We start from the raw sequence: 24379 nt of genomic DNA on the forward strand, positions 1-24379 counted from the left end.
GTCAGTGAACCCATCGATCCGTTTCCTCTTACGGTTTTGGCGTTCACGGACCGCCAGTGCCTGCACGGGTCGCTCTCTAGCGCCTCCCTCCTGTTGTTTCATCCCTCCCGGGCTGGTGCGGGAGATGGATGGGCTGAAGAGGCGCGGTGCTGCGTGTCGAGCGGGTAGTTCTTAGTTTTACTCCTCAGTAGAAAAGGACACAGGAGAAGTCAAAAAGAAAGATTTTGTATACTGGGTGGATGCTCTGAGCTAAAATAAAAGTTTAGCTTGAAAAACTGTGTGAATCAGTTAGAGCATTCAAGGAAATCAAAAGGGAAAAAAGAAAGTACAGTATCTGTTTATTTACTGATATTATGAATATACAAACTATAAAATCTATACAAAGTACACATCTCACTATTTAGTCTGAGTAAAAGAATTTGCAGTATGTATTTACAACCATGTAGCATCATAGAAGCTCCAGAATGTCAAAAATAAAACATATAGGACTTAATTTCTGTAGGATTGATATTTAAGGACCGAGAACATGTCCCCTGAGCTTTAACGCCACAAGGCGGAGCTGCTCTTAGCGTTAGCATCTCTCTCCCTCTCTTTAGACAATTCCACTTCTATCTTTGCCTGGATTTTATCCCAGTCCACCTCAACCTAAAGAGAGAAAACACAAAAATGAAAAGTCAGACACGGTGTTGTTTTGACACGATTGAGAAACAAACTGTGTTTTTGAGTAACTAGCACATCTAGAGGACAGGACTGTCTTTCGGCTCGGAGATCAACTTCTCTCAACAGTCTCGAAAAAGACGCCGTCCCAGCGGGATGCATCTATTAATGCGGTGCAGCAGACAGTGTCTATAACTCACCCCTTCAGCGTAGTGCATGAATCTCTTATTGTTCTCCTTCCTGCCAAATTTCTGCAGGAACTTCTCCCTGTAGGCCAGCACAGTGTCCACGTGAGTCTTGTGTTTGACTGCCAGCTCCAGCGCTCTGGAAAGAAAACCACGAGTTCAAGATATACATCCATCCAGCATGGAAAAACTTCACCGTAACTCACAACCAAACCCTTTTTTAATGGTGCTTTAATGCAAACAAACTCGAGCCTGTTTGTTTAATATTCCATCTCATCTGGGCTGGTGGAAAATTACAGCCCGGGGTCCTTCTTTTGTGGTGTATTAGGCCAACAAGCGAACCAGAGGATTTAGCGGGTGTTTTCTTTGGTTGCAACATGTGTTCCCGCAGGTATTCTGTACCTGTCCCAGTTGAAGAGGTCGATGTTGACTTGTATGGCCTGATAGATGAGTCCGGCCTGAAGATGAACAGCCTCGGCCTCCTGAATCTGGCCACTGAACAGCAGCAGGCGAGCTAAGTGCGACTCCTTGGACGGCTGCTCCTTTATGAATTTGATGTTTTGCACCTTGGGTAACTGAAAAATGAATTCGAGAGGATACGTTGGGCAAAACAATAATGTTTCTGACCACCTTTCATCTTTTTTCAACACTTACCTCCCCAATGGCGGCATACGCGATCTCGGCTGTGTTCAGCTCCCTGTTTGCCATGGCCATACCAGCAAGACACGCCCACAAAGAAGGGCTCTGTGACGGATTCATGGAGAGCCTTTCAGTCACAATGCAGAGTTCAAGGCATTCTAGATTTAGAATCGAAATTCTATTTCACATCATCGAAGGATTTAAGCTTCTCGGAAAGTGGCAGGATATAATTGAATGTATGATAGGATGCGGGTTTATCCCCAGGGATGTGGTGTGGCGTTGTTGCTACATCCTGCTCAAAGCTACACAGGATGTACAGTCGTCATTCTGTGTACCATTAAAAAAAAGGACAAGCTAAACCCAGAAAAGCAGATATTTGCATAGGTGACATCACTCAACAAATGAGTCACTGCTTTGTTTTGTGTGGCCTCACACAGCTCCCTGTAATCGGCGCCTGTCACTAGGACAAACAGACGCTCAATATAAGAGGTGGGCGGCCTATCACGAAGGCTGGAGAGGTGCTTCAGTATTCAGGTGTCGACAAACGCCGCATCTCTGCATACAACCATGACGCTTGATGGTGCGTCACACTGCTCTCAGGTGAGGACAGGGGACAAGAGGAGTCCAGGAAGAGCGGTTGGTTGTCGCATTGCCTGGCACAAATCCTGTATGTGCATTTATGAGTAAGGTCTACGGGGGGCTACATCTGGTAAAGGGTGTCACCAGGCTAAGCGAAGGTAAATAACACCTGCTGACGTGTGCTCATAAACTGGTCTGCTACCTTTGCATTTGGGTCCCACTAAGGAAATATTAAATGCTAAAGCTGGGCAAACTAATCTTTTCCTTGCCGTGCCACACAGAGCTCCGGAGGGGTCTTACATTGGCAAAGCGGCAGAGCTGCACGGCGTCCTCCCAGCGTGCGGAGGCGCCGTATTCGTGCAGCATGGCCGGGTAGTGAGGCACGCTGCTGGGAACCAGTGAGCCGTCCCACTGGCGCAATGTCACTGTGATGCCAACGAAGCTCAGAATCTGCGGTGTACGTCCAAATTCCCTGTCAACAACACACTGTGTTAAAAATACAAATCAGATCCACCTGCGATAAGGCGGACCATGGTGTGTGTGTTCACCCGCCATCCTTCAGGTGCAGCGTTTTGGGTATCAGGTCCTTGTCAGTAAAGACGATGCTTGGGTAGTACCACACGGTTAGTTGGCTGTCTTGGATACCACAGAGGATATTAGCGGCATCGTTCCAGGCGATACTGTGAACCATGCTGCCTACAGGTCAGAGAACACACATGTGTGTGGAAGGATGTTCACATGCCTGATTTCCCTCCTTCCCGTCTTACCGATTTTGCAAATTTTGGGCTCCTGACTGAGATGACGCACGAAGGCCAAGTGAAGGTCCCGGTTCTTGTCTATAAAGGCAATCTTTCGCTCCGCGGACGGTCCACACTGATCCAGAGCGATCTCCAGCATCTCCAGCTACATGTGAATAACGACAGGCAGAAGAGCAGAGGAGTGAACGATGGAGGGATGACAAAAAACGTGACCTAGCAGTCTTTCTGACAAGTGTATTCAGACAGTGTCCAGAGGGGAGAGATGTGTGTGAGCATGTGTGTGTTTGGCCAGAGCCAGCTGGCTGCGGTGCAGTGTCTGGGAGCTGTGGAGTGCTGGCAGAGAGGGCCACGCTGACAAACACTGAATACTGCTGAAACGCTACCTTCATGTATTTCCTTCCTCTCAACTTTTCTTTAACTCTCGGACTCCAAAGCACTTCCTGTTTTCTTTCTGATGTGTGTATTTAACACAAGCGCTGCGAGGGACCGACATTGAACGTTAGGCCGGACTCATCGCTCCGATTTTGTACATTGTTGTTGCTCAACATGTTTTTTCCACCTGATCCTGTGTGTGTAATGTGATGGGGGCTTGATGCCTCAGCTCCAGTTCAAGAGAATTTCCTATGAAGGATTACTCTGAGCCAACAAGATGGAAGTCCAAGTTTTCAGCTCCCAAAGGGAAAAAGAAGAAGAAAAGTGTGCTAAATGAAAATAAAAGATTCAAAGAATTGGATTTTATTACATTCACCATTTAGCTAAAAAGAAATCACAAAAAAAGCTGACTGAAGTGGGCTGAAAATGTGGCAGGATGGTGCAGGCTGTCTTAAAAACAATGGAGGAAAATGCTAATTCTGCCTGTTGAAATGACAGAGGATGTATATATAAGCGAATGTGTGTAACTTCTTTGGTTGAATAGCCTTGATGTTGATAAAACAAGTGAAATTAGATGCACAGAAGAGTGAAAAACAAATGTTTATCACTAGTAACAAAGCAGGAAGGCAACCGTCACTAGCCTGCCCAGATATCATTAGTAGAATACAGAATTCTACTTGATAAAGTAAAAACTGTCTGTCTCATGCAAAAGCACAGTCACAGATGTCTCTCCATCAACCTGTACTGATTTTTTATTTTTATTTTGCAAAGATCATTTAACCGTTTGGTCTACACAGGCCAAGAGGATGATTTGAGTTCCTGCAGCCAGCTAATAGTTGTTGGAGTTTATTACTAAACTGTTCAGTAGATGTAACTCAGTCCAACACTGTAACTGATCATGCAAAGGCTCTATTGGTGCAGCCCACAGTCTTTAAATTATCCTGTAGATTGAGTCCCCACATAGGCAACTCAAAAGGTCAACTGAAACATTTAGCACAACATAAGAGATATACAAGGAATATAGACCGTGAAACATGTGGATGTTTGAATATCTGCTGACACGTGTCCATGTTGCAGAGCTACATGACTGAAAGGTTGTTGCACCAAGTGCCGGAATCCTCAGTATCACAGAGGGATGACTGCGGCGATTGCCTGATGCTAATCAGCAGTGACTGCATAAACAGTGGCTAAATTGGATTTATTCAAGATGTTTACAGCCCTTTAGATCATTGATAGTAGAACCTAACTCAGTTTAAACTAAGGGCTAAAATAAGATTCCCCAGTGAATAACGATCACCCACCTTGTGAGTTAAAGGCTTCCCATCGCCGAGCGGTTTGCCAGTTAGGGCATCAAAGAGAAGGATGACTGAGAGGAAAAGAAATAGAATTGAACAAAAACAAATAGCAATTTTACTTTAAGGTTTCAGCAGAGACGATGGTTGTCCCTTCACCTTTTTCGTCACTCTTGTCCCGGATGGCAACGGTGTCGTTGCTCAGGGAGACGCCCTGAGCGTTGATGATGTCCACCCTCAGACCCAGGAACTTGGGGGCAGAGATGAGCTGACCCTCGTAGGAGAACACATACAGCCCAGCACCATCCACCAGCAGAAAATGTCTGTGGGAGAACGGAGGGAGGACGGAGAGAGGACGAGGGATAAGTGCACGGATACAGCAGAGCAGGAAGGGATGATGAGAAACCGAGTGGAGTCCATCGACTGAGGTGGACATTATAAAAGGAACGACTTACTTAACAGGGGTCATCAAACTCAACTGTGATTTCAGAGCGGCCTGCAATTGATCCACTGCAGCTCTATACCGTATCAGGGTCACTGCGCTGGAGCGCTGTACAAGAGCTCCTCCATACTAATCTAATTTCTGCAAATGGTTGCACTCGACCTTACTCTATGATAGAGCAGGATGGTGCAGACCGCAGCCGGGTCTGTGCGGTAATGAAGCACTAAAACGCCGACAGATGATCCAGACTCACTTCTGTGCCTGTAGGATGAGGCTCACTGTTCCCTCCTTCAGGTCAAAGATGAGGGGGGTGTTCCAGTTATTTGATCTGTGGTTAATAGAGGAAAAGCATATCGAGTAAAAAAATAAATAAAGAGGTAAAAAAACTCACAAAAATAAAAGCAGAACAAGAGATAAACAACTAAATAAAAGAAGAGAGAATTATGATGTGAATTGTGGCAAAAAAAGACAAAAACAGCAGGGAGGTGGTAAAGGAAATAACAAAGAAAAGAAAACAGGCTACTGACTTGTAGACGTAGCACTGGAGGGAAGTGGCAACCACAAGGTGACCATGTGCAAAAGAGGCTTTGATGACTCGGTCTCTAAACTCCAGCACGTCCACGGCATCGTTCATCACGTTCTGCACCTGAGAAAATAAGGTCAACTACTGTATATTGCAGACATTAAACAATTCACTCTCAGAGGCTAACCGGCGCTAACAGTGGCGAACACTGTGGCGCAGACACTAACGTGTATTCATTCGCACCATGCAGAGGAAGCAGTTCACAGCATGCTCATATATACTGTAGTCTGGTCTGAGAAAGCATCCCTCCTCCCAGGTTTTAAGTGTGTGCATGCACAGATAAATACATCCCTCCAGCTCTCTGTGAATGAATGAAAAGGCCTTCTTTTCCCCAGCACCAGGTGAAAGGTGTGGGTATTTTTACAGCTTTACAAATCTTCCTCCCCAGCTCCCTCCAGCAAGCCAAATTTACATGCAACACAACCAGGAATAAAAAACACTGGACCGCAAGGTGGTAAATTTAGCCGGCTGATTCAGAAACCACAGGCAGATGTGTACTTTTAAAAAGGACTGTGAGGGGGGGGTAAAAGTGCCAGCAGGACTGAACAGAAATGGCTGATGAGCCGACTTTTGTCCGGTTTGCATAAAATCCACTTGCTTAAGATGACCGTGGCGAAGAAAGGTGCGTCTTGGCACAGACACGTTTGTAACCTTGCCGGCGTGCGCATCAGAAAATACACAAGCTTGCGCCCGAGTATGTATATTTGGGCGTGTTAGCCACATGTAAATGCTACCTTGTGGTCAGAACGAGTTTAAACAGCAGAGAATGGTGGAGTGAGAGAGGCAGCAGGACAGACTGCTCATTGTCACAGCGGGGCTGCACACTGGCACGCTGGGAGGGTCGTACTTTAATATACGGCCACAACCAGGCGAGGCTTTGGAAGCCTCGGCCCCTCTGCAGAGCATGTTGACTCACCCAGCACTGTATTTTTCAATTATCCTGTTGTGCTGACCAGACAGAGGTTGGCTGTGTTCATTTTTGTTTTGGTCAAATGGTTTTCCTCATGTAAGGACACTGATTCTTTACGTATGTATGTGGACTTGCATGTTGATGAGTACAAAGGTGAATACATACGATGGTATTCTCCCAGAACACGGGGGGAAAGAAGAATGTGGCCAAAAGACATTTAAACCAATATGTTTTATATGTACGAACATGGAAATCTGTTATTTTAAATGCAGCTTTTCCATTACAAATGAGGAATAAAACCCAAGTGTGACACGAGTCGCCGAGTGGGATTTAACCACTGCTCGGGCCGCGCATGAGAATGCTGCAGGAGCACAATCCATTTGGACAACTGGGACATGTAATGTTTTGATTTCTCTCACACAGCCCTCAATGTTGTGTTTTTTTTGCTTCTGAGGTTTAATGTCAAAAAAACAAAAGACTTATGCCAAATGCGACTTGAAAAAAGCGCACCCCTGAACAAATGTTTAAGATCAAACCGAACCCCTAATTTTCCCACGAGATCTTGCTGTTATTTCTCTTTAAATCGTAGGTTTTGTTAGTAAAACTGCTGCTGAATCCAATGAAAGGCTAATCCCGCTAACTAGACACACGCTACAAAAATCAAACACTTTAGACCTGATCAAATAAGACTGGAAACCCTGCCACACCTGCATGGATCTTCTCTTGGTGAGGGTGATCTCGAAGTTCTTCCACTGCCAGTGCTGATCCACCACATGGGCAAAAATGACATGGCCGTTGCTGCAGGCCCCCGCCAGCTGGGTGCCATCTGCAGACCAGGCGAGGTGAAAGATACTCAGCGTGTTGGTTTTTTCCACGGCGTAGGACCACTGGACGACAGGGACAAAGGAGGGAAAAGGAACAGCAGTTAACAAACCCGTCCTATTGGGTGGCCGTGTACGCTCGCGCACGTGTCAACTCTTGACAGGCTGAGAGCAGCCAGTCGTTGAACCGTGATGAACTGAGGCACAGCCGATGGAGGCCACATCCAACATCAGGCTTGTACATAAAACACTCTGCTATCCTCATCCATTAGACACGGGAGGGGGGTGAGGGGCACAAGTAGATAATATACGATTCACCAAACTGCAGACAAACACTGATGAATACGCTGAACAGACACGGAGCATTAAAGTGCCCTTAATGACGGCCGGTGATGCTAAAAGACATAACAGAGATATGAAACCCTTTGTAGTATCTGGGGCAGCCGGCGCTGTATTATTTTCCCTCTCTTCCACTTCTACAACAAGAAGAAAAAAAGAAAAATCCTGATTCAGCTTGAATCTGAGCCGGTTCAGGTCCAACAGCGATTCAAAGTTTTCCATTTTGTTGTGTTTCCAGGACATTCTCTCGTAAGTCACGGCAGTTGCAGAGCAAGCGTCTGTCGCTCCCAATTATCATTTGTTGGTGTCTGCGCTGCACACCTGGGATCCCTCTGCTGTAATTACCACTGGCTTTCCCACGCGACTTCCCGCCAGCGTCACCTCTGCTTATCCTCCCTGACCTTGTCCTTGGCGCACCCATCTCAGAATGTGCCGGAGCGACATTTAGACTAGATTCATGCTGTAAAAGCTGCTTCGCAATGAGGAAGCGTGGGATGGTTAACCTCTCCTAAGAGACAGTGACCTGCAGATAGGCCGACCTTCCAGCCTTTCCATCTCTCCTGGCTTCCCTGAACCTTTTCATATCAATACTTCCCTCACACACATGCTCCTGGCTCACCCTGGCCGGCCCAGCCTTCAGAATAGGAGAGATCTCCTCCGCTTAGATCTAAAGATTCTGCGTTCAAGCGGCAAATGATGAATGAGAAGTGGAGGTGGGGGGGGGGCTCTGGGTAGACGAAAGGTCGGTGATGCAGCTGAATGTATGCAGCAGATTGCGATGAAGCAAGACATTTGATATCGTCCCGTAGAGCGTTGCTGGATCAGCGCGCACCTAATGCCTTTAACACACCGAGCCATTGGACTCGTCCCGGAGTCGGTCTGATGATCGGCGAGCGAAAATAAGCGTTTGGCGTCAGATAGTTTAGCGCTACGTGTTTCCGTGTGTGTGGTTTGTGACAGTGAAGCAAACGACAATTAGGATGCATGTGTAAATACTGCATGTGTGAGTGTGGAGGAAGAGTACGATAAGGCCACAACAGATGGGTCAGAAATGTTAGTCAGCGCATGACTAAGAAGGGCGGTGGGGGATTTCCAGTTTTTCCATAGAGTCTTGGAAAAAATGGAGGCACTCTGAATAAAATGGCCATAATTTCTGAACAATAGATGCAAAATTTTGGTGGCCAGTGGCTAAAAAGGGATGCATGGCTGAGACGTGCGCCTGAAGAATGTGGCCACTCTCGTAATTTTTCCACATATTATTTTTGTACGTTTGGGAACGAATCACAATCGTCATGTTTCAGAAGCTGCGCTGCTAAATTTCAGGACATGAAAAAGTGCAACCGAGGCAAGAGAGGAACTGATCCCGGCACGAACTGCATGAAAAAGTTCGGCTCTCACCAAGAAGACCTTTGGATTTTCAGGCCTAAACACAAAACAGGTCAACATCGGCACCACCTCTTATAAAACCAAACGAAGGGCTTAAATGTGCCTCACAACAATCTATTAGTTCAGGCTTTGTTTGCTGAAATGACTTGTTGCAGCGCTGCAATTGCAACCCAGATCAATATTAACGCACAGACAATGACATAATGGCCAAAATGAAGATTCGGGGAGGACAAATGAGTGACAGAAGATGGGTTGTTCCACCAGTCCCTGCAGCAGCCATTCACGCTATGGTCAGTGGACCTTGCCTGTCACAATGGGCGGCTTTGTGGCCAGGGACGAGGTGGCAGACATGACGTACGGTTTACAGCTTGGCTCTGGGGGAGCAGACCTATAATGAGCTTATAGAGTGCGTACAGCATGTTGTTGTAGGTTGGTACATGTGCGGCGGAAGAGCACCACACACAACATCCCCACGTCAATCCTGTATATGTTGACATGCATATGCAAACAATTGTTTGCATATTTTATTACTTGAGGTCACATTTAATATAGATTATGGGCTGAACAGGATTGAACAGCTGTCTGAAATGGCAGCACCTTCCGCCGGCATGTGCATGCACCTTGCGCATGTACCAACACCAAACTTCTGAAGAGCCTCTGTGAGCGGCGTGCCTGGCCTCTCCCTCCTCCCTTTGCCGTGCACGCTCTCTCTGGGCTTCTTGACATGTGTTTAACATTAAGACTGGCAGGTGTTGTGGGCCTGCCCCTTTCTCTTTATTGTTGCCCTGCAGCCGCGGCCAGCATGGGGAGGCCTGTGAAAAGGTTACGCTAGCTTCAAGTATGCCCTGTATTTCTTTTTTAGAATAGCAAATATGTTGAATAACATTACAGGGCCCTTTAACAGCATTTCAACAAATATTAAAAAACTTTGGTTAGAACTTCCTGACCAGAGAAGATAAGCCCCGCACGGTGAATTAACTTTTTAAACAAGCTTTAGTGGTTTAGCTTAGCTCAATCTAAAATTGGCTTCTGAGAGAAAAGAAAAAAAGAGCAACAGAGGAAAAGGAGAGATGCAAGAAGAGAACCAAAGAGTGAATAAATGCGAGTGCTTCACCCATCCCCCTGCGTTCTATCTGCGCCACCTGAAACAGCGATCCCGTCTCTGCAGCCAGCTAAAGAGGAGTGGGGGTGGGTGGGGTTCCAGCTCAGGCCAGGGAAAGGGTTAATGACACGTGTCTGGACTAATGGCTCCCAGTGGAGCTATCTGCTGATTCAGCCCCAATACTTCAGAAGCATTAAATATGTCTGCCTTGACCGCTCGCTGCCTCCCTCCTCCTCCTCCTCTTCCTCCTGCCCCCCTGACATGGAAACATGATGGGCTGCCAGTATTTACCTGTGACAAAGAAGCGAACATTGGGAGTCAGTTAGAAATGATCCCACGGAGAAACTGGACAGAAAAAGAGAAGATAAAGGAGTAGTTATGATAAGGCATCCCCATAAACTGGTTACTACAAGCAAATCCCCCCACCAGATCATTTGATTTCAGCACTGAAGGATGCCTTATTACTTAATCACCGCGCTCGTGGTACTCATTGTAAGACAACCCAATTCAGAGTAAAAAGTCTTACATAAATCAGAACAGATGGCAGACTTTCAGCAGAGCCAGCTGGCTTTAGTTAGCCAGTGTGCAGGACAGGACCTGGCAGTGCAGGTACTGAGCGTAACCTGCCGCGCACGGAGGGGGGGTTACACCGGCTAGTGTCGAACAGTCAAAGTGCGATGCGAAAACACCGACACCTGATGAAAACCATCTCCGGTTATGCTAAGAGATGAGGAGGAGCGAAGAGTGAGAGTGAAAGAGTGAAAAAGTTTCGGAGTGAAACTTTGGTTAAACATTAGTTAGGAGGGAGGAGTGGAGGTGGGTGTGTGTGTGTGTGGGGGGGACTCATCAGTTTCTCTGCAAATGTCAGATTGACCCCATGGGGGATGGGGTTGACTGTACGACTGAGGACGATGTGGACGTGTATCTGCAGCTCCTCTCATAGTTTGAGTGATCCACACAAAAATACCTGACTGTGATAGTTGTGATTGATTACAAATATTGCTTTACACTCTATTAAAGCTTTTACTTTATTATTGAACTGAAAACACACAGTTGTCAGTAGATACTGCACTGGTGGACGTGTCTGTCCATCTATTTAAATCAAACCACAAAGCTAGAACACGTATGTCAATAAAACAGGGGATTAGCAACGAAGCTAGTAGCATTAAATACTTACTAATAATTACAATCAGCATTAAGAGAACATCAGATTTTTCAGCATTATGGGACAGCTTCTGTGGCACTCAGGACCACAAGTTGAGTTAAAATGTCACAGTAATTAGCTTTAAAAGTAAAGAGGTTGAGTCCCTTTATTTACTTTTTATAAGCTTGGCTTCAACTGGAGTCCCACCACTACTTTAAGAATAGTCTACATGCTCACATTTGTTATTATGTGATTAAGTATACACTTAATCAGTCTATATTGACTTGGTTTTATCCACGCAACACTTGTTGAATGTGCATGTATTTTTTTTAAAAAATACATTAAGGCCTGCAACACAACATCACGACCATTTACAAGTCGTAAAGCGCCCATTATAGACCAAGTGAGCTTAAGAGCACTTAAAATGTTTTCTTTGCCTGCTGCATAAAACAGCACTTGCATTGCCCAAGCCTGCAGTAATGCGCAATCGCTATAGATATAATATAAGCCAATTTCTAAACATAGGCCTGGAAGAGGAGTTCTGTAAATCACTGAACTGAAAAACCCACTTGGCTAAGCTAATAAGATACAGAGCCCGTGCCTGAGTGATTGTAGAGTGGCACCAGTTGGGCTTTGGCAGCGTAAGAGGGGAAACAGAGAGCGGGAGAAGGATGGATGAGGGGAGAGAATGAGCGAGAGAAAGAGAGAGAGAGAAACTAAGATCTACACATGGTTTCATGCTGGAGCCTCAGCATGGTAACCATAGACATATGCTGGGCCCTCCTGGGACTCATCAGCAGGACACAGCTGTGAGCCGGGCAGCAGAATTCTATTAGCACCTTCTAAGCACACATGCCTTTGCAAACATACATCGCCACAAAGGTAATTTGGATATTTGACTGCTTTAGCATGCTATAAACGACATAAACACGGCCCGTTCGATGACCTGCTGCACTACCCATGGTTGCTCATAACGCGCAGGATCACACAGAGTCCACCATCTCGCGGTCTGCACACAGGTTAAAGGGTTTGAGAAGGTAAACACTAATAAGATGGAATGAGTTTTTATGAGATGCCCTTTGGACAAGCGCCTGTGAAGCGTTATGTAATAGCTGGTGAAAGCAGCTACTTTAAAAAAGTGAATTAACCTCACGTACAGCAGCACCTATTCTACCACTTATAGCATAAAAAGAAGGGAGCAGTGGCTGCAAGTAAAGCAAAACCATTTTAAATAATTTTTTTTTTTGGACCTTTGCCCTCTGACTCTAAAAGTGGCCCCAGTCTTCAAGAACAGCCCTTAATGAAGTCTGGACTGACAATATAGCCTGAAGTGATACCCCGGTTCAACATGTGCTCTCCTTTTTTGCCTGTTTGCGCGCGCCGCCGCAGCCTTTGTTTGCCTCCCTTTCGTCACTCAGTGTAACTCTGTTCCCCCGTCGGCGTTTTATTCCTCCCTCTCCCTTTGACATGTTTGTCTAGCGAGTGGAGGTGCTGATCTAGTGCCACGGAGAATGATGACTCTGGCAGAGGAGCTGGCAGGGCACTGTCTCGCTGTCGTACACCCGCTCCAGCCGTGCAGGGAGGGAAGGATGAAGAGAGGGAGGAAAAAAAGAGAGTGAGGGGAAAAAGGAGAAAGAGAGAAACAACGGGGAAGGAGAAACCGCCGTTTTTTATGGAGACCGGGCCTCGCTAGGCCAACTTTACGGGATATATTGGATGGTTACTCATTACCCCTGCACCGGCTGACTTTTCCAGCTCCACTTCTTACTGGTTTTCAATGCAGCGAGGCTTTTGCTCAACTCTAGAGGGGCGTAAAAGCCAACACGTGCCATTTCTTCTTACCCAGTTCACACACCGGCACCGACGCCAACGCTCCAAACCCAGTCCCACACTTTTTCCAAAACCTTCTTTGCAGCAGTTGGTTGTTGGAAGGGAGCGAGCTCATGACAGAGAGAAGGGAGAGGAAGTGCAGAGAGCAAAAAATAGCTTGCAATAGCCCAGATTTGTAAGGAGAAGGAGGGAGAGCACACACATGTGTGCAAGGAGGGGGGGGAGAGCATATGGGTGAGCAAGAGTGAGAAACCCAGAGAGAAGGGAGGGAGGGAGGAAGGGAGGGAGTGTGTGAGAGAGAAGTGGCCCTGCCCAGTTGCCTGGGGAGAAAACTGCTCTGGTGCTGACTCAGGACTCTCTTTGTCTGACAGTGCTCCCCAGCTCTCTCTGACACAATCACAACTGAAGAAGTTTCTTTAAACTTGCCATCTTTTCTCACATGCACGCACTCCTCATCCTGATCTGATGCACGGTTACTGCGCGTCTGCTGCTTCTCCAGAGGCTGCAGCACTGATGAAAACAGATACCGTCTTGCAGTCCAATAAATCTATGCTAGCTTTTTTTTTTTTTTGGCCCTTTCATGCTAACGGTGGTTCACAATCAGGACCAGAACTCTGGGCCGTTTTATTATCTTCTAGCTGCGGTAATTTCCAGATGTTGGCTGACTAATAACTGGCAGCAAACTGCCAGCACTGACTCAGGTATATCAGCCTGAAACTGGTTGGAGCTGGAAATTTAGGAGAAGGGCACAGCATATGGGACGGGAGGGAGGAAAACTATAACGTGCCACTACCAGTGGAGTGGCAGAATAATTGACACTTAGTGGCTTTTCAAATGGACATGCGAAAGACAGCTGTGGCTCCGCAGACGAGGAGCCGTTCTGTTCACAGTCTGCTCCGAGGACACATTCCACTCGTGCTCAGACGCCAGGCGCTGTGCCGTACTGGACCGAAGGTGCACTGACCCCCACCCGGAGCCCAGGCATAAAACCCTGGGATGAAATCTGTGTCACACAGGCCCCCTCATGCAAAAACTTTACGTGTAAACCTTAGAGTGAAGGAAGGAAGGAAAGAAAGAAAACGCTACGGTGATTCCAACTGGAAGCGGGCCCATTCCCAGAACACTGGTGCTGAGCACGGCTCATAAAGGCCCTGAGGGGATTCCAGGGCCTCACCCAAAAAAAAAAAAAAAAAAGTGGTAAAAGGAGCCTGGGGGTTATTGGCAAGCCCAACACACCCTGACAGAGAGAGGAGGGAGGCAGGAACAAGTGAGGAGAGAGATTTATACTTATCTACTAAATGGAATTCTCCTGACTAAAGATGCTGAATATGAATATTTCTTCACTTGATACAAGTTTCTGATAACTTTCTGATAACAAAACATCAGTTTGTTCTGCATATCTGCAAGTTTAGCCTTTCTGTTAAGGTTGCCTGAAATATCTACTTAAGCAGCACATTATGTCTTTTAGACTACATTTCATGGCGTTTATTGCAATTATCAGTAGGTGTCTATAATATACAACATATAATTACTGTTTTTACCTACATTAATCCTAATTTAAAGTTGCTATCCAACCATATTAATCAGCATCCACGCTTTTCTATCTCCAACATTTCACACATCCCTTGTTAGCTGTAAAAGAAATGATTTCATGTGACACAACTACTTGTATAATTTATTAATCAGTATCGAAAGCTCACAGAAACTCTATTGTATAAGGGCCAATAAGGGCTGTTAAAGTACAGGGAACAGTAAAGCTAAATGAGGCCTGTGCTGATATTCAGATTTGAACGAGGCCAGACTGACACAGCCTGATCCAGATCACACTTTACCACATTCTACTGTGATGCAACATGCAACAGATACATGTAATATTTTACCACACGGCTCTCGAGCCTGGTGAGATTTTACCGAAAAAGCTGCAATTTATTAGCAATGAATTTTGGCCTGAAAGCTGCAGTCGTCAATTTCAGCAAAAATTAAACGTCTCGGGGGGCTTCACGGCCGACCTTGTGGTGCAGCGTATAAATAACACCAATCCCAAGAGCTATCATATTTATATTATGTTAGCATGGGTATACAGAGGCATGGGCAAAAACAAGCAGAGAAAAAAACAAGGCCAGTGCGAAGGGGCGGGGGGAGCGAGGCGAGAGGGTGCGGGTCGTGGCACAATAAGCACTACTTGTTAGCCACTGACAGTGTCAGGGATCGTGACAGGGTCCAGACGCTAGACACCAGCTGCAGTGCCTCGTAAAATAGACTGCTGTCTCGCAGGCACACTTGCACGGTGATGGCCGCGCTCACACATGCGCACACGCAGGCATGTGGGCACATGCATCCAGCACGGCGGGCACACAGACAGACACTGACTTATTGTCTCCAGTAGATCTTGTAAAAAGGACAGTGGAACTCTTTGTGCATTCTATCCTGGTGAACATCCTGTAAAGAAGAAATGCGGCCCGGCACACAAGAGGGGCGCGCGGACCGTAAAGGCGAAGTGAAGCGAGTCGGCGTCTTACGATAATTTGATAATAAATCCACGTTAATGTACAGTGGAAAAACAAGTTTGGTTTTCAGAGCACAGCTGGTCTGCTGGACATGCGCGGCTGGTCTTTCCTGGGACGTTTGGCCTGTATAATGTCCGTCTATGCATGTCTGCGTGTGAGTGTCCCTCAGTGGTGATAAGACCAGGGAGGGGGGATTGAGAGTTGAAGGAGTTAAACATGCTGGACCGATCGTGCTGAGCCAGCAGCATTATGTTAAAGTGCAAGGTTTCATTGCAGCAGATACAGAATGACCCCCCCCATTAGTTACACCAGTAACTTAAAGACTCTGCACTTCTTAGCCTTAACGTTGTATTCCACAAACCACATTAACCACGCAGGTTTCCAGGGCTTCTGTGTTTGTGTGCTACCTGACATGGACAATAACTTTACATTTTGGCGCAAAGACCCAAAATCCTGTCAGAGGAAAGTGGAATTTCTTTAAATCCAGTACCTGAATGGACAGAGCCAGGGATTTTCTTTTTCTCAACTCTTTCTGAGCTTCCCTTCCCCCATCCGCTTCTTGAGCAAGCCTCCCACACTATACAGCACGCGCCATCTCTGAGGGGCTTAGGGAGATGAAGACAAGCATACCCTTTCTCCGGTTGGAGCAGAGTGGAACAATAATTGTCATCATTATCATCCTGATTGCACTCTGTCAACTAAGACGCCCGCCACAGTGCAATGGCGAAACAATGGAAGAGGCCGTCTACCTAAACAAACACATAACGGGCGAAATAAACTGGTGCTTTTTATTAAACGTCATAAAATTGGACTCTTACTGTGTCACATAAACTATTTCTAGTTTAAGTTCTAATAATCTAATTGTACTATTGCAAGAAAAAAAGGCACAAAAGCTGACAAGGTTTCATCAGCTAACAGCTATAATCTGGAAATGTTTACAAAAACTCATAAAATTCCTGGCTTAGTCTCAGAAAACCAATAGAGTTGAAGAAGAACAGGACATTTCACCAGTCTCCTTTTGGACCAATATTAATGTGATCTTTCAAAAAGATAAAACACACACACATACGCTTTGGCTTCGTGTTTTCTAGAGCCATATGGGGGGGAAATGATCCCAATTAAAACTATTTTATATTCATTAATAGGCTGCAAACAAACAGAAACACTACACACAATAGGCCCATTTACAGGACCATAAAGAACTGATCGCCCTTTATGTTGAGTAACCAGATTATCCAAATAACCTTATCACCACAGTCATGTGATCTGCTTTATCAGGTAACAGCAGTTATCTAGTTATGAGAAATCAGATTAGGACTGCTAAAATTTTCCCTTATATTATATATATTATATATTTTCCCTTATATTATATATAGCCAATATTCCGATGACTTTGTGCATGTGTCTGTTAATCTGAGTTATATTGTTCTTTTACATCTGTGTAAAAACAATGGTAGACCTGGAAGTGAAGTAGTAACTGTGAGCACAGGAGAAAAGACAACGAATATGGTGTGGAGAAAGTCAAGGGAGAACCAGTTCTGGCTCTTCGACTCTCTTCTGTCACAGGCATATTTACTCTGAAAGAAATACGATTAATGGACTGAAACATTTTTGGGATTTTAACATTTCTAAACTGCATGTTTACGCATTGGATTGATGGTCTCAATCTGATGGCCTTTTTCAGTGCAACCGCTTTATTATTTGGAAGATATAAGTTATTTAAGCAATTTATTGGTGATTTTGACTGATTATATATTTATAAACTAATGGTTGATGTCTGTAATATAACAGTTCTAGCTAAATAATGGCACAAATGCATATTACACCACATGTAATCACGCAATGTAAAAACGAACCCGTTCATAAATACACAAATAAGAGAAGTCATCACATTACTATTCAAAGTCCTGAATATCGTCTCAGTGTTGTTTCTTTGTTTAATCAGCTGTGTTAGAAAAATGTTGGTTTCTTACTATTTCAATGTGTTTTCTATTAAAAGAAGGGATCCTGGGGGAAGCTCAGGCATCAGGTCCAATCAGAGATCAGGATGCTGATGGAGCCAGTATCCATTACAAACTGTCCAGAGTGATCCCCTCTTCATTATAATTGTTCATATTGTGTGTGAATGAATGTAATGGGGAAGACAAATGGAAGTACTGGCCTTCATGGGCCACCAGGATGCTGGGGCCCAGAAGGTTCTCACGTGTTATGCAAAAACATGCTTGTTTTTTTCCAGAGAAAACAGACTTTGGGAAGACGGTGGGAAACTTCGATGAAAGAATATTGATTTAGTTCAATCCGTAGTGAAATCATTTGGAAAAGAGACTGGTGTGGTCCAAATGTAGGCATGCCAGAGTAAAAATTGAGCACTTTTCAGTAATTTGACTGGATTAATGCTCAAATATATTGAATAGTAGAAAAAGGAAAACACCCCAATCCAAGCTCTGTTTACTAAACTTCTTAAGAATCTTTGATTGTCTCCTTTTTTGCAACAGTTTTCTCTTCTCTTCTATCTAAACTAAACCATTTTCTACCACTATTATGGGACATATTCATTATAAACAGTTCTAGAGAAGAAAAAATGGATTTTCTTACCCCAGTCTTGTCACAGAGATGCAGCATGTTAAAGGAACCCACAGAAAACACCTCACCATCTGGTGCCCAGGCCAAGGAGGTGATTGGGTAGTCGTGGGGTGACGAGGAAAAGAGCAGCCGGCCAAAGCTGTCCCATACCTATTTTGGTAGGATGTGGTTTGTTTGGTGAAAAATAAAAAAGATCCAACACACCCAGAGGACATTTACGACGGCACACAAAAACATTCCCACCTTATATTTACAGTCCTCTCCACCTGAAAGAATGAGGTCATTTACTGAATTCCAGTCGATCTTCATAACGAATCCATCGTGGGCCTTCCACTGTGGCAGGAGGAAAGAGAAGAACATGTATAGAACTATCCTGGAGTCCAATTAAAGCAGGAAACTCATACACAAGCACGATATTAAAGTGGCTATAAGAAGCATTTGATCTTATTCATGATTCACTGACTTCTAATTTCTGTTTGGAGTTGCATATCTGCAGCAAGGTTCTGAGGGAAAGTAGAACTTTAAATTATCCAGCAAACAGGGACACAGTTTCCTGGCTCCGCGAGATGTAGGCAACGTACCAAATCGTTTAAGAGTGGGGCAGATATGTTTAAACACGACAATTAGTTTTAGCTTTTGTTGTTATTGGAGGCCAATGAGGGGGAAGTACAAATTAGCTCTTGGCGAGGAAACGCGGCTTAATTCATCTCTCTGACTGGTGAACTGCAAATAGCCGCGGCGAAGTAAAAGCCGGTGAGAGGAGAGGGACTTCAGTAAAAATATTTGCAAACATAAAGCTGCTGCGGCGTACGGGTTTGCTACACCTGATAACAAATTCAATATTTGTATAACTTCCTTCTTGGGAATTATGGACGTGGGTGGGAGGAAGAGAGCGGGTGAGGGGTGACCTGAGCAGCTCACCTTCACTGCAGCGCTAACAGGGAATGAATCACATGATGGAGTGGTAGCTGGCTACAGAGCCCACAAATTGAGGGATAAAAGACTATGCTAATTGTAAAATGACTAATACACAGTTTTCTGTATTTTTTATTATTGTACCATTTTCATTGACAGCTAAAGGTCATGTAATTATTGTTTATGTAATCTCTGCCAGACGATGGAGACAGAAAATTTTACTTTAAAAAGAAAGGTGCACACACATAAACACACCTGGGTAACTTTTGCATTGGGCTGTAAAGGCTTGATGACGAGCTGGCGTCCCGATGTGTAAATGATTCTGTCGGAGTTTGGACCCCAGGCCACAGAAAACACAGGAGACCCTGGAAGATGTGTAAAAACAAAGGTGATGAGTCAAAACCAACAGCTATTCATGAGGGCACGAGGGTGCATTTGAGTTCTGATTTGAAATTTGAGAAAAATAATGCTCATAATAACAATTTTGTCTACTTGAATTGATCACCTTTTCTGTACATTTAACCAAGAACACTGGCTCTGGGATAGAACACGGCTAATGTCTCCTCTCTGAAGGTGTCAGGTTTCCCCTAACCTCATTCAGCCTATGGAGCAGCGCTTAAGTTTGGAGGCAGCTGGGAAAGCTTTCAAGGAAAATGTGTGTGTGCGTGTGTGGTTGTGTGTGTATGTGTGTGAGAGCGAGAGTTGGATTGGCAGGTACGCGCGTGTGGAGGGCAAAGGCCTTGACGTTTAACCCCGCTCCAGGTGCATGTGGTTTCTCACAAATGCCAAATGGTCACATGATCGAAATCTGACAAAGGAGATGAGGTTGAAAGGTTGAAGCAAGTTCATCCCTCCCTCCCTGCCTCCTCTCCTATCCCTCCCTCTACCTACAGCTCGCGCACTCTCGTGGGTCATATTATACAAGGAAAATACTGTGCCGCTCTGTGAGTGACTCTGTTGTGGGAGTAATTTGACCTGGTGTGGTGCGGGTGTTATTTGGTGTGAGGTATATATCAGACATTTGAAAGTGCTACTGCTGCACGTGCAGGTGTTCTCCAAATCTTCGGAGCCAAAAAACATCCAACAGCTCATTCTCCAAACAGCCAGCTTACTAAGATGTGTCTACAAACTCGGTCTGAACATCACCATGCCAGGTTTTCCAGCTTCCAGTCATTCTGCCATCTGTTTTTACTGTAATGTCCAATTAAATAAATTACATGGTGTAATGAATAAGTAATACAAAAGTGATGTTCATTGTGAATAGAGAGATAAATCAATTAATTAATTAATTAATTTGACTTGGCAGGCTCTCGGAAAGGCTTCCCTGGCCTTTAGAACACAATTTGTAATAAGTCTCAATCTGGGACTCAAGACCAATACCAAATACACATGTACATAGTTGTACAGTCACACAACCACCATAAGAATAAAAAAAACACATTTTTGCATTGACCAACATCATTGTCCAAGAAAAAGAGCCAGTTTCAACATGAGAGGAATATTTCACTTCTGAATAAAAAGTAACTCCCACCCTAGGAAAAGGCTCCGTTCACGTTACGCAATCAGTGTCAGAAAAGTACACAAACAAAAAGTACTTTTACTTTAGAGGGCTAACAATCCTGAACAATTTATTCCATCACCTCAAAAAAAAAAATTTTTTTTAATACTGCGGTGGGCAGAGCCAAGCAATCAACATCTGGCAACACCACACTGATGTGAACCAATCAGACAAGTTGTCAGAAAGGAGCCAGATGTGATGATGACAGGTTGGTAATAAAGATGGATGACATGAAAGCGCCGCAAAATGGACCAAAGCACAACTGATTGTCATCTGGTAGGCTGCGGGGCAAGAATAAGGTCTAAAACAAAATTCTTCCAAAGGATGGTTTCTGTCATCCTACATAATTTTAGTTACATCAACATCCATTCTGGTTTAATTAAACTATTTTATGCCCTTATATCAAGCGATTGCTGACTACTTGTCTGATGAGGAGCACACATCTGTCTTTTACTACAAACTTTGGAATGGAAAGAAACATATGCTTCAGTGTTGCTTATGGTGTAGCTAACAATACTGGTAAGGTGTTCATACTGAGGACAGTGAGAAGTGTTTCATATTGATCATCATTGAAGCACTGTTCTTAGTGGACTTACTTGTTCAAATATTGTACATAAATATGTGTATGCACATTAAATGCGCATTTCTTAAAACAACTATGTTCTTTTTACTAATTTCCACCCTCTCGCCTCACCTTGGCTGGCCAGCGTTGAGCGCAACATCCCACTTTTTGACCAGATCTTGATTTGCCCATCCTCTCCAGCTAGACGTGATCAGAAATAGAGACAAAATGATCAACACACACAGACACACACATATTGTTCAAGGTGAAAATGGAGATGTTCTAAGGGACAAATTAGATATTCTCTTATGTCTACTGCAAACTCAGTAAAGTACAGTAACTGTCAAATATAATAGAAGCCCTTCCGTCGCCTTTACCTGTTACAAGAGCAGTCCCGTCAAAGTTCCACCTTCCAGCCAAGACCGCTCCTTTGTGGGCTTCTACACTCTTTTCGATGCGTCCTGCCTTAGAAGCCAGGTGAAACTTACCTGTTAAAAGAGTCAAAAAGGTTTTACTCTATAGCTAAAACTGGCTGAAGCCCAGAGACTCTGATGATCTGGATAGGTTTTCAAAAAAATACAGCTTAATTATGGTCCATCATCTAATACACAGTTAGCGACAAAGCTATGGTTTCTCCACCCCACAAAAGGAATGGGGCTAAAATCAATTTCGCATTTACGATAAATTAAGGGTGATCAGGCCTGGAGGCAGTTCAAGAAGACTGTAGCCTAACATATACTTTGTGGTGGCCTGTATCAGAAAATCTGAATGCACTATGTAATTTCTGGTGGTCTACAACTGCAAGCCAGCATGATGCTGCATTCTGAACACGCTATATTTAAACATGCTAAGGAGACTGGGTTATATTGGTGCAGCAGGTAGTGAGCATGATACAAAAGGAAAATATGATTATTCTTCTGTTACATGTTTGTGTGTAATCTTTTTGTCTGCCTTAACTTTATTTTCTTTCATATAACTGAAAGCTTTGCCCTGTTATTATTATTTTACTTTTACACAAGAGGCCACATCAGACAGTAATAATGATACATTGTGAAAAGAGCAATAAAATATCCTATGCTTAATGGTCTACATTTAATATAGTATTGAGTTGATAGATATGTAATTTGTGCTATGAAGACCACGGTCAACAAAATTACAAAAAGTGATATTTGTCATATGATATTCCTAAAAATGAAATAAAGGATGACTGCTTCACTACTGTGTTTTTTTAAAACTAAGTCTTTCAACGAATAAAAATTTGTAAATGTGTGACAAGACCATTAAGTGCAAATCGATGTGGTTTTGAAAAAAAAAATGCTACAGTCAGTTTTTTGCTCAGCTATATTTAACTCTAACAAGGCAAGAAATGGAGGGCAAAAGCAGGGAATATCGTGACAGAGATTTCAGTACTCTTGGGTTCAGACAAAATTGCTGCTTCAGTTTGTGGGTGTGTTTCTGCAACCCTACACTGCCATTAGTTTGTGACCACACATCGCCTGCCATAACATTGCATCTATATTCGGTGTGTACATATCTAATACACCCTGAAAACAGACGAATGTTGGAGAGTTAAATATTAAAGATGTTTGCAAAGCACAAAAATTAAACAAACTGATTTTAAAAGCCTGATTAAAAGCAGAGGATGCACGCACGCACACGTCATTCTTGTGCAATAGTGTAAATAAGTATACACGCCATGACTGGTGTGATGTGACTTCTCAACACCTTCACGAAATAGACAGGCTGTGGTTGGACAGTCATCAATTACCAGGAGAAACCCGTGTATGATCCAGGCAATGTGTATCTGACAATGATTGATGTATATAAAACACGATGCAGATTTCTCAGGTTTGGATCTAAACTAACATAAAATCACGTAGCCGTTGTCTTGGGGATAACAGCCCCCATCATCAACAAGCAGAGCATCAATTGGAAAATAAGCCTCTTGGACAGCCACGTGAATTACTCTCATGCATCATGTTTTGAATAATATAGAAACTTACCATCACTGCTGGTAAGAACAAATATCTCTGCCTGGTTCTGTTTCTTGCCCCCAACAGTTTTGGGTAACCAGTGGAGGTCAAGGGGGTAAATGTCTTCGGGCAATTTGACAACAAGCGTGGTCTCATTGGTCAGAAGGTTCCATTTGAGGATCTGATGATCCTCACTGCAGGAGTACACTTCATCTGCTGTAGTCCAGCCGACACAGCTCACAAGATCCTGATGTGATCTGCTATTAAGGAAAGTTATCTTTGACGGCATTTAAATGATTGCCTAACTTAATTTCCAAAATGGGTGTCATCTGTAAACATGAAATAGAACGTCATAAGTTTATAACAGGTCACGTCAAGAGGTAGTAACCTGGGAAGGCTATAAGAGCAATGTTAATAGTGTTCATGAAAATGACCAAAGTAATAATAGAAGAACTTGAAATGCGCTTCATTTAACATTAACTTGAGCAGTTCTGTGGCATAAATATAGGTGAAAGTAGCTAATATAATGGAAAGGATATGCTTGGGTTCCTGCAGCAGCGACGTTTTCAATCTCATGGTTTTGTGCTCTGCAGATTCCTTAAAAGACAGAAATGAGAGGTGACAAGTCTGTTGCAATCGTCTTAAACAAATCCACAAAATTAAATCAGAACCACAAATGCGACCACTGACTTCACAAACTGTGAGTTAGCAGCTCTGTTAGCAGTAAACAGTGATGCAAGCGTCTGCTGTTGCTACGGTACCTGCACCCGTTGCTATGTCCACGTTTTGTGACTGTGACCTCGCTGCTCACTTTAGCTGGGTTGTCTGGATAAAGCAAACATTATTGACGCCAAAAAAGCCCCCCAGAATTGTTATTCACCTCCACGAAGGCACAATTTAACGCTGACGTTCACAACTATACCCAATAGTGGCGATTTGAAATGGATCAGACCAACTTCGAAGGTTATCGCGAGAGTTCAAAGTCTCGTTACCTTAAGACACCCCCCCCACACACACACACACGTTATAAAGGAATTATAACGCATTTATTCGAAATGAACTGATCACACGAAAAAGCGTCGGATCAATCGTATGATTTCCCTCCTGAAATATAGCCCGATATATTCCGGTTGACACTTCATCCTGTCGCCAGGAGAGAATCGATCACATTACATTATTGCGAAAATGTAAGTCTTTAAACACGGCATCGAGCATAATTCGCAGACATATGTGTACAATATT

General features: G+C 44.1%; 1 protein-coding gene across 1 annotated transcript; it reads right to left on the minus strand.

Moving 5' to 3' along the window:
* Nucleotides 1–321: 321 nt before the first annotated feature.
* On the minus strand, nt 322–24097 carry ift80 (intraflagellar transport 80 homolog (Chlamydomonas)). Its single transcript, XM_003968403.3, has 20 exons — nt 23899–24097; nt 23677–23734; nt 23168–23389; nt 21542–21652; nt 21297–21365; nt 19300–19409; nt 18373–18462; nt 18142–18279; nt 7125–7304; nt 5452–5570; nt 5178–5252; nt 4642–4805; nt 4492–4556; nt 2828–2963; nt 2609–2756; nt 2361–2532; nt 1497–1586; nt 1245–1417; nt 858–981; nt 322–645 (listed from the first exon to the last, which is right to left on the minus strand). The coding sequence occupies exons 2-20, from the start codon at nt 23711–23713 to the stop codon at nt 541–543; spliced, it is 2328 nt and encodes a 775-aa protein (XP_003968452.2). The 5' UTR covers nt 23714–23734; nt 23899–24097; the 3' UTR covers nt 322–540.
* Nucleotides 24098–24379: the final 282 nt, after the last annotated feature.

The sequence above is a fragment of the Takifugu rubripes genome, chromosome 11, assembly GCF_901000725.2.
Source record: "Takifugu rubripes chromosome 11, fTakRub1.2, whole genome shotgun sequence".
Classification (NCBI taxonomy): Eukaryota; Metazoa; Chordata; class Actinopteri; order Tetraodontiformes; family Tetraodontidae; genus Takifugu; species Takifugu rubripes.

Bases quoted from the DNA above. Each gene is read 5' to 3' on its own strand.
- ift80 (XM_003968403.3), bottom strand. From the start codon at position 23,713: ATGAGATTGAAAACGTCGCTGCTGCAGGAACCCAAGC. The intron at 2,533-2,608 runs GTGAACACACAC...TGTTGTTGACAG, and splicing joins CTGCACCTGAAGGATGGCGG to GGAATTTGGACGTACACCGC. The intron at 982-1,244 runs GTACAGAATACC...TTTTCTTTCCAG, and splicing joins GACCTCTTCAACTGGGACAG to AGCGCTGGAGCTGGCAGTCA.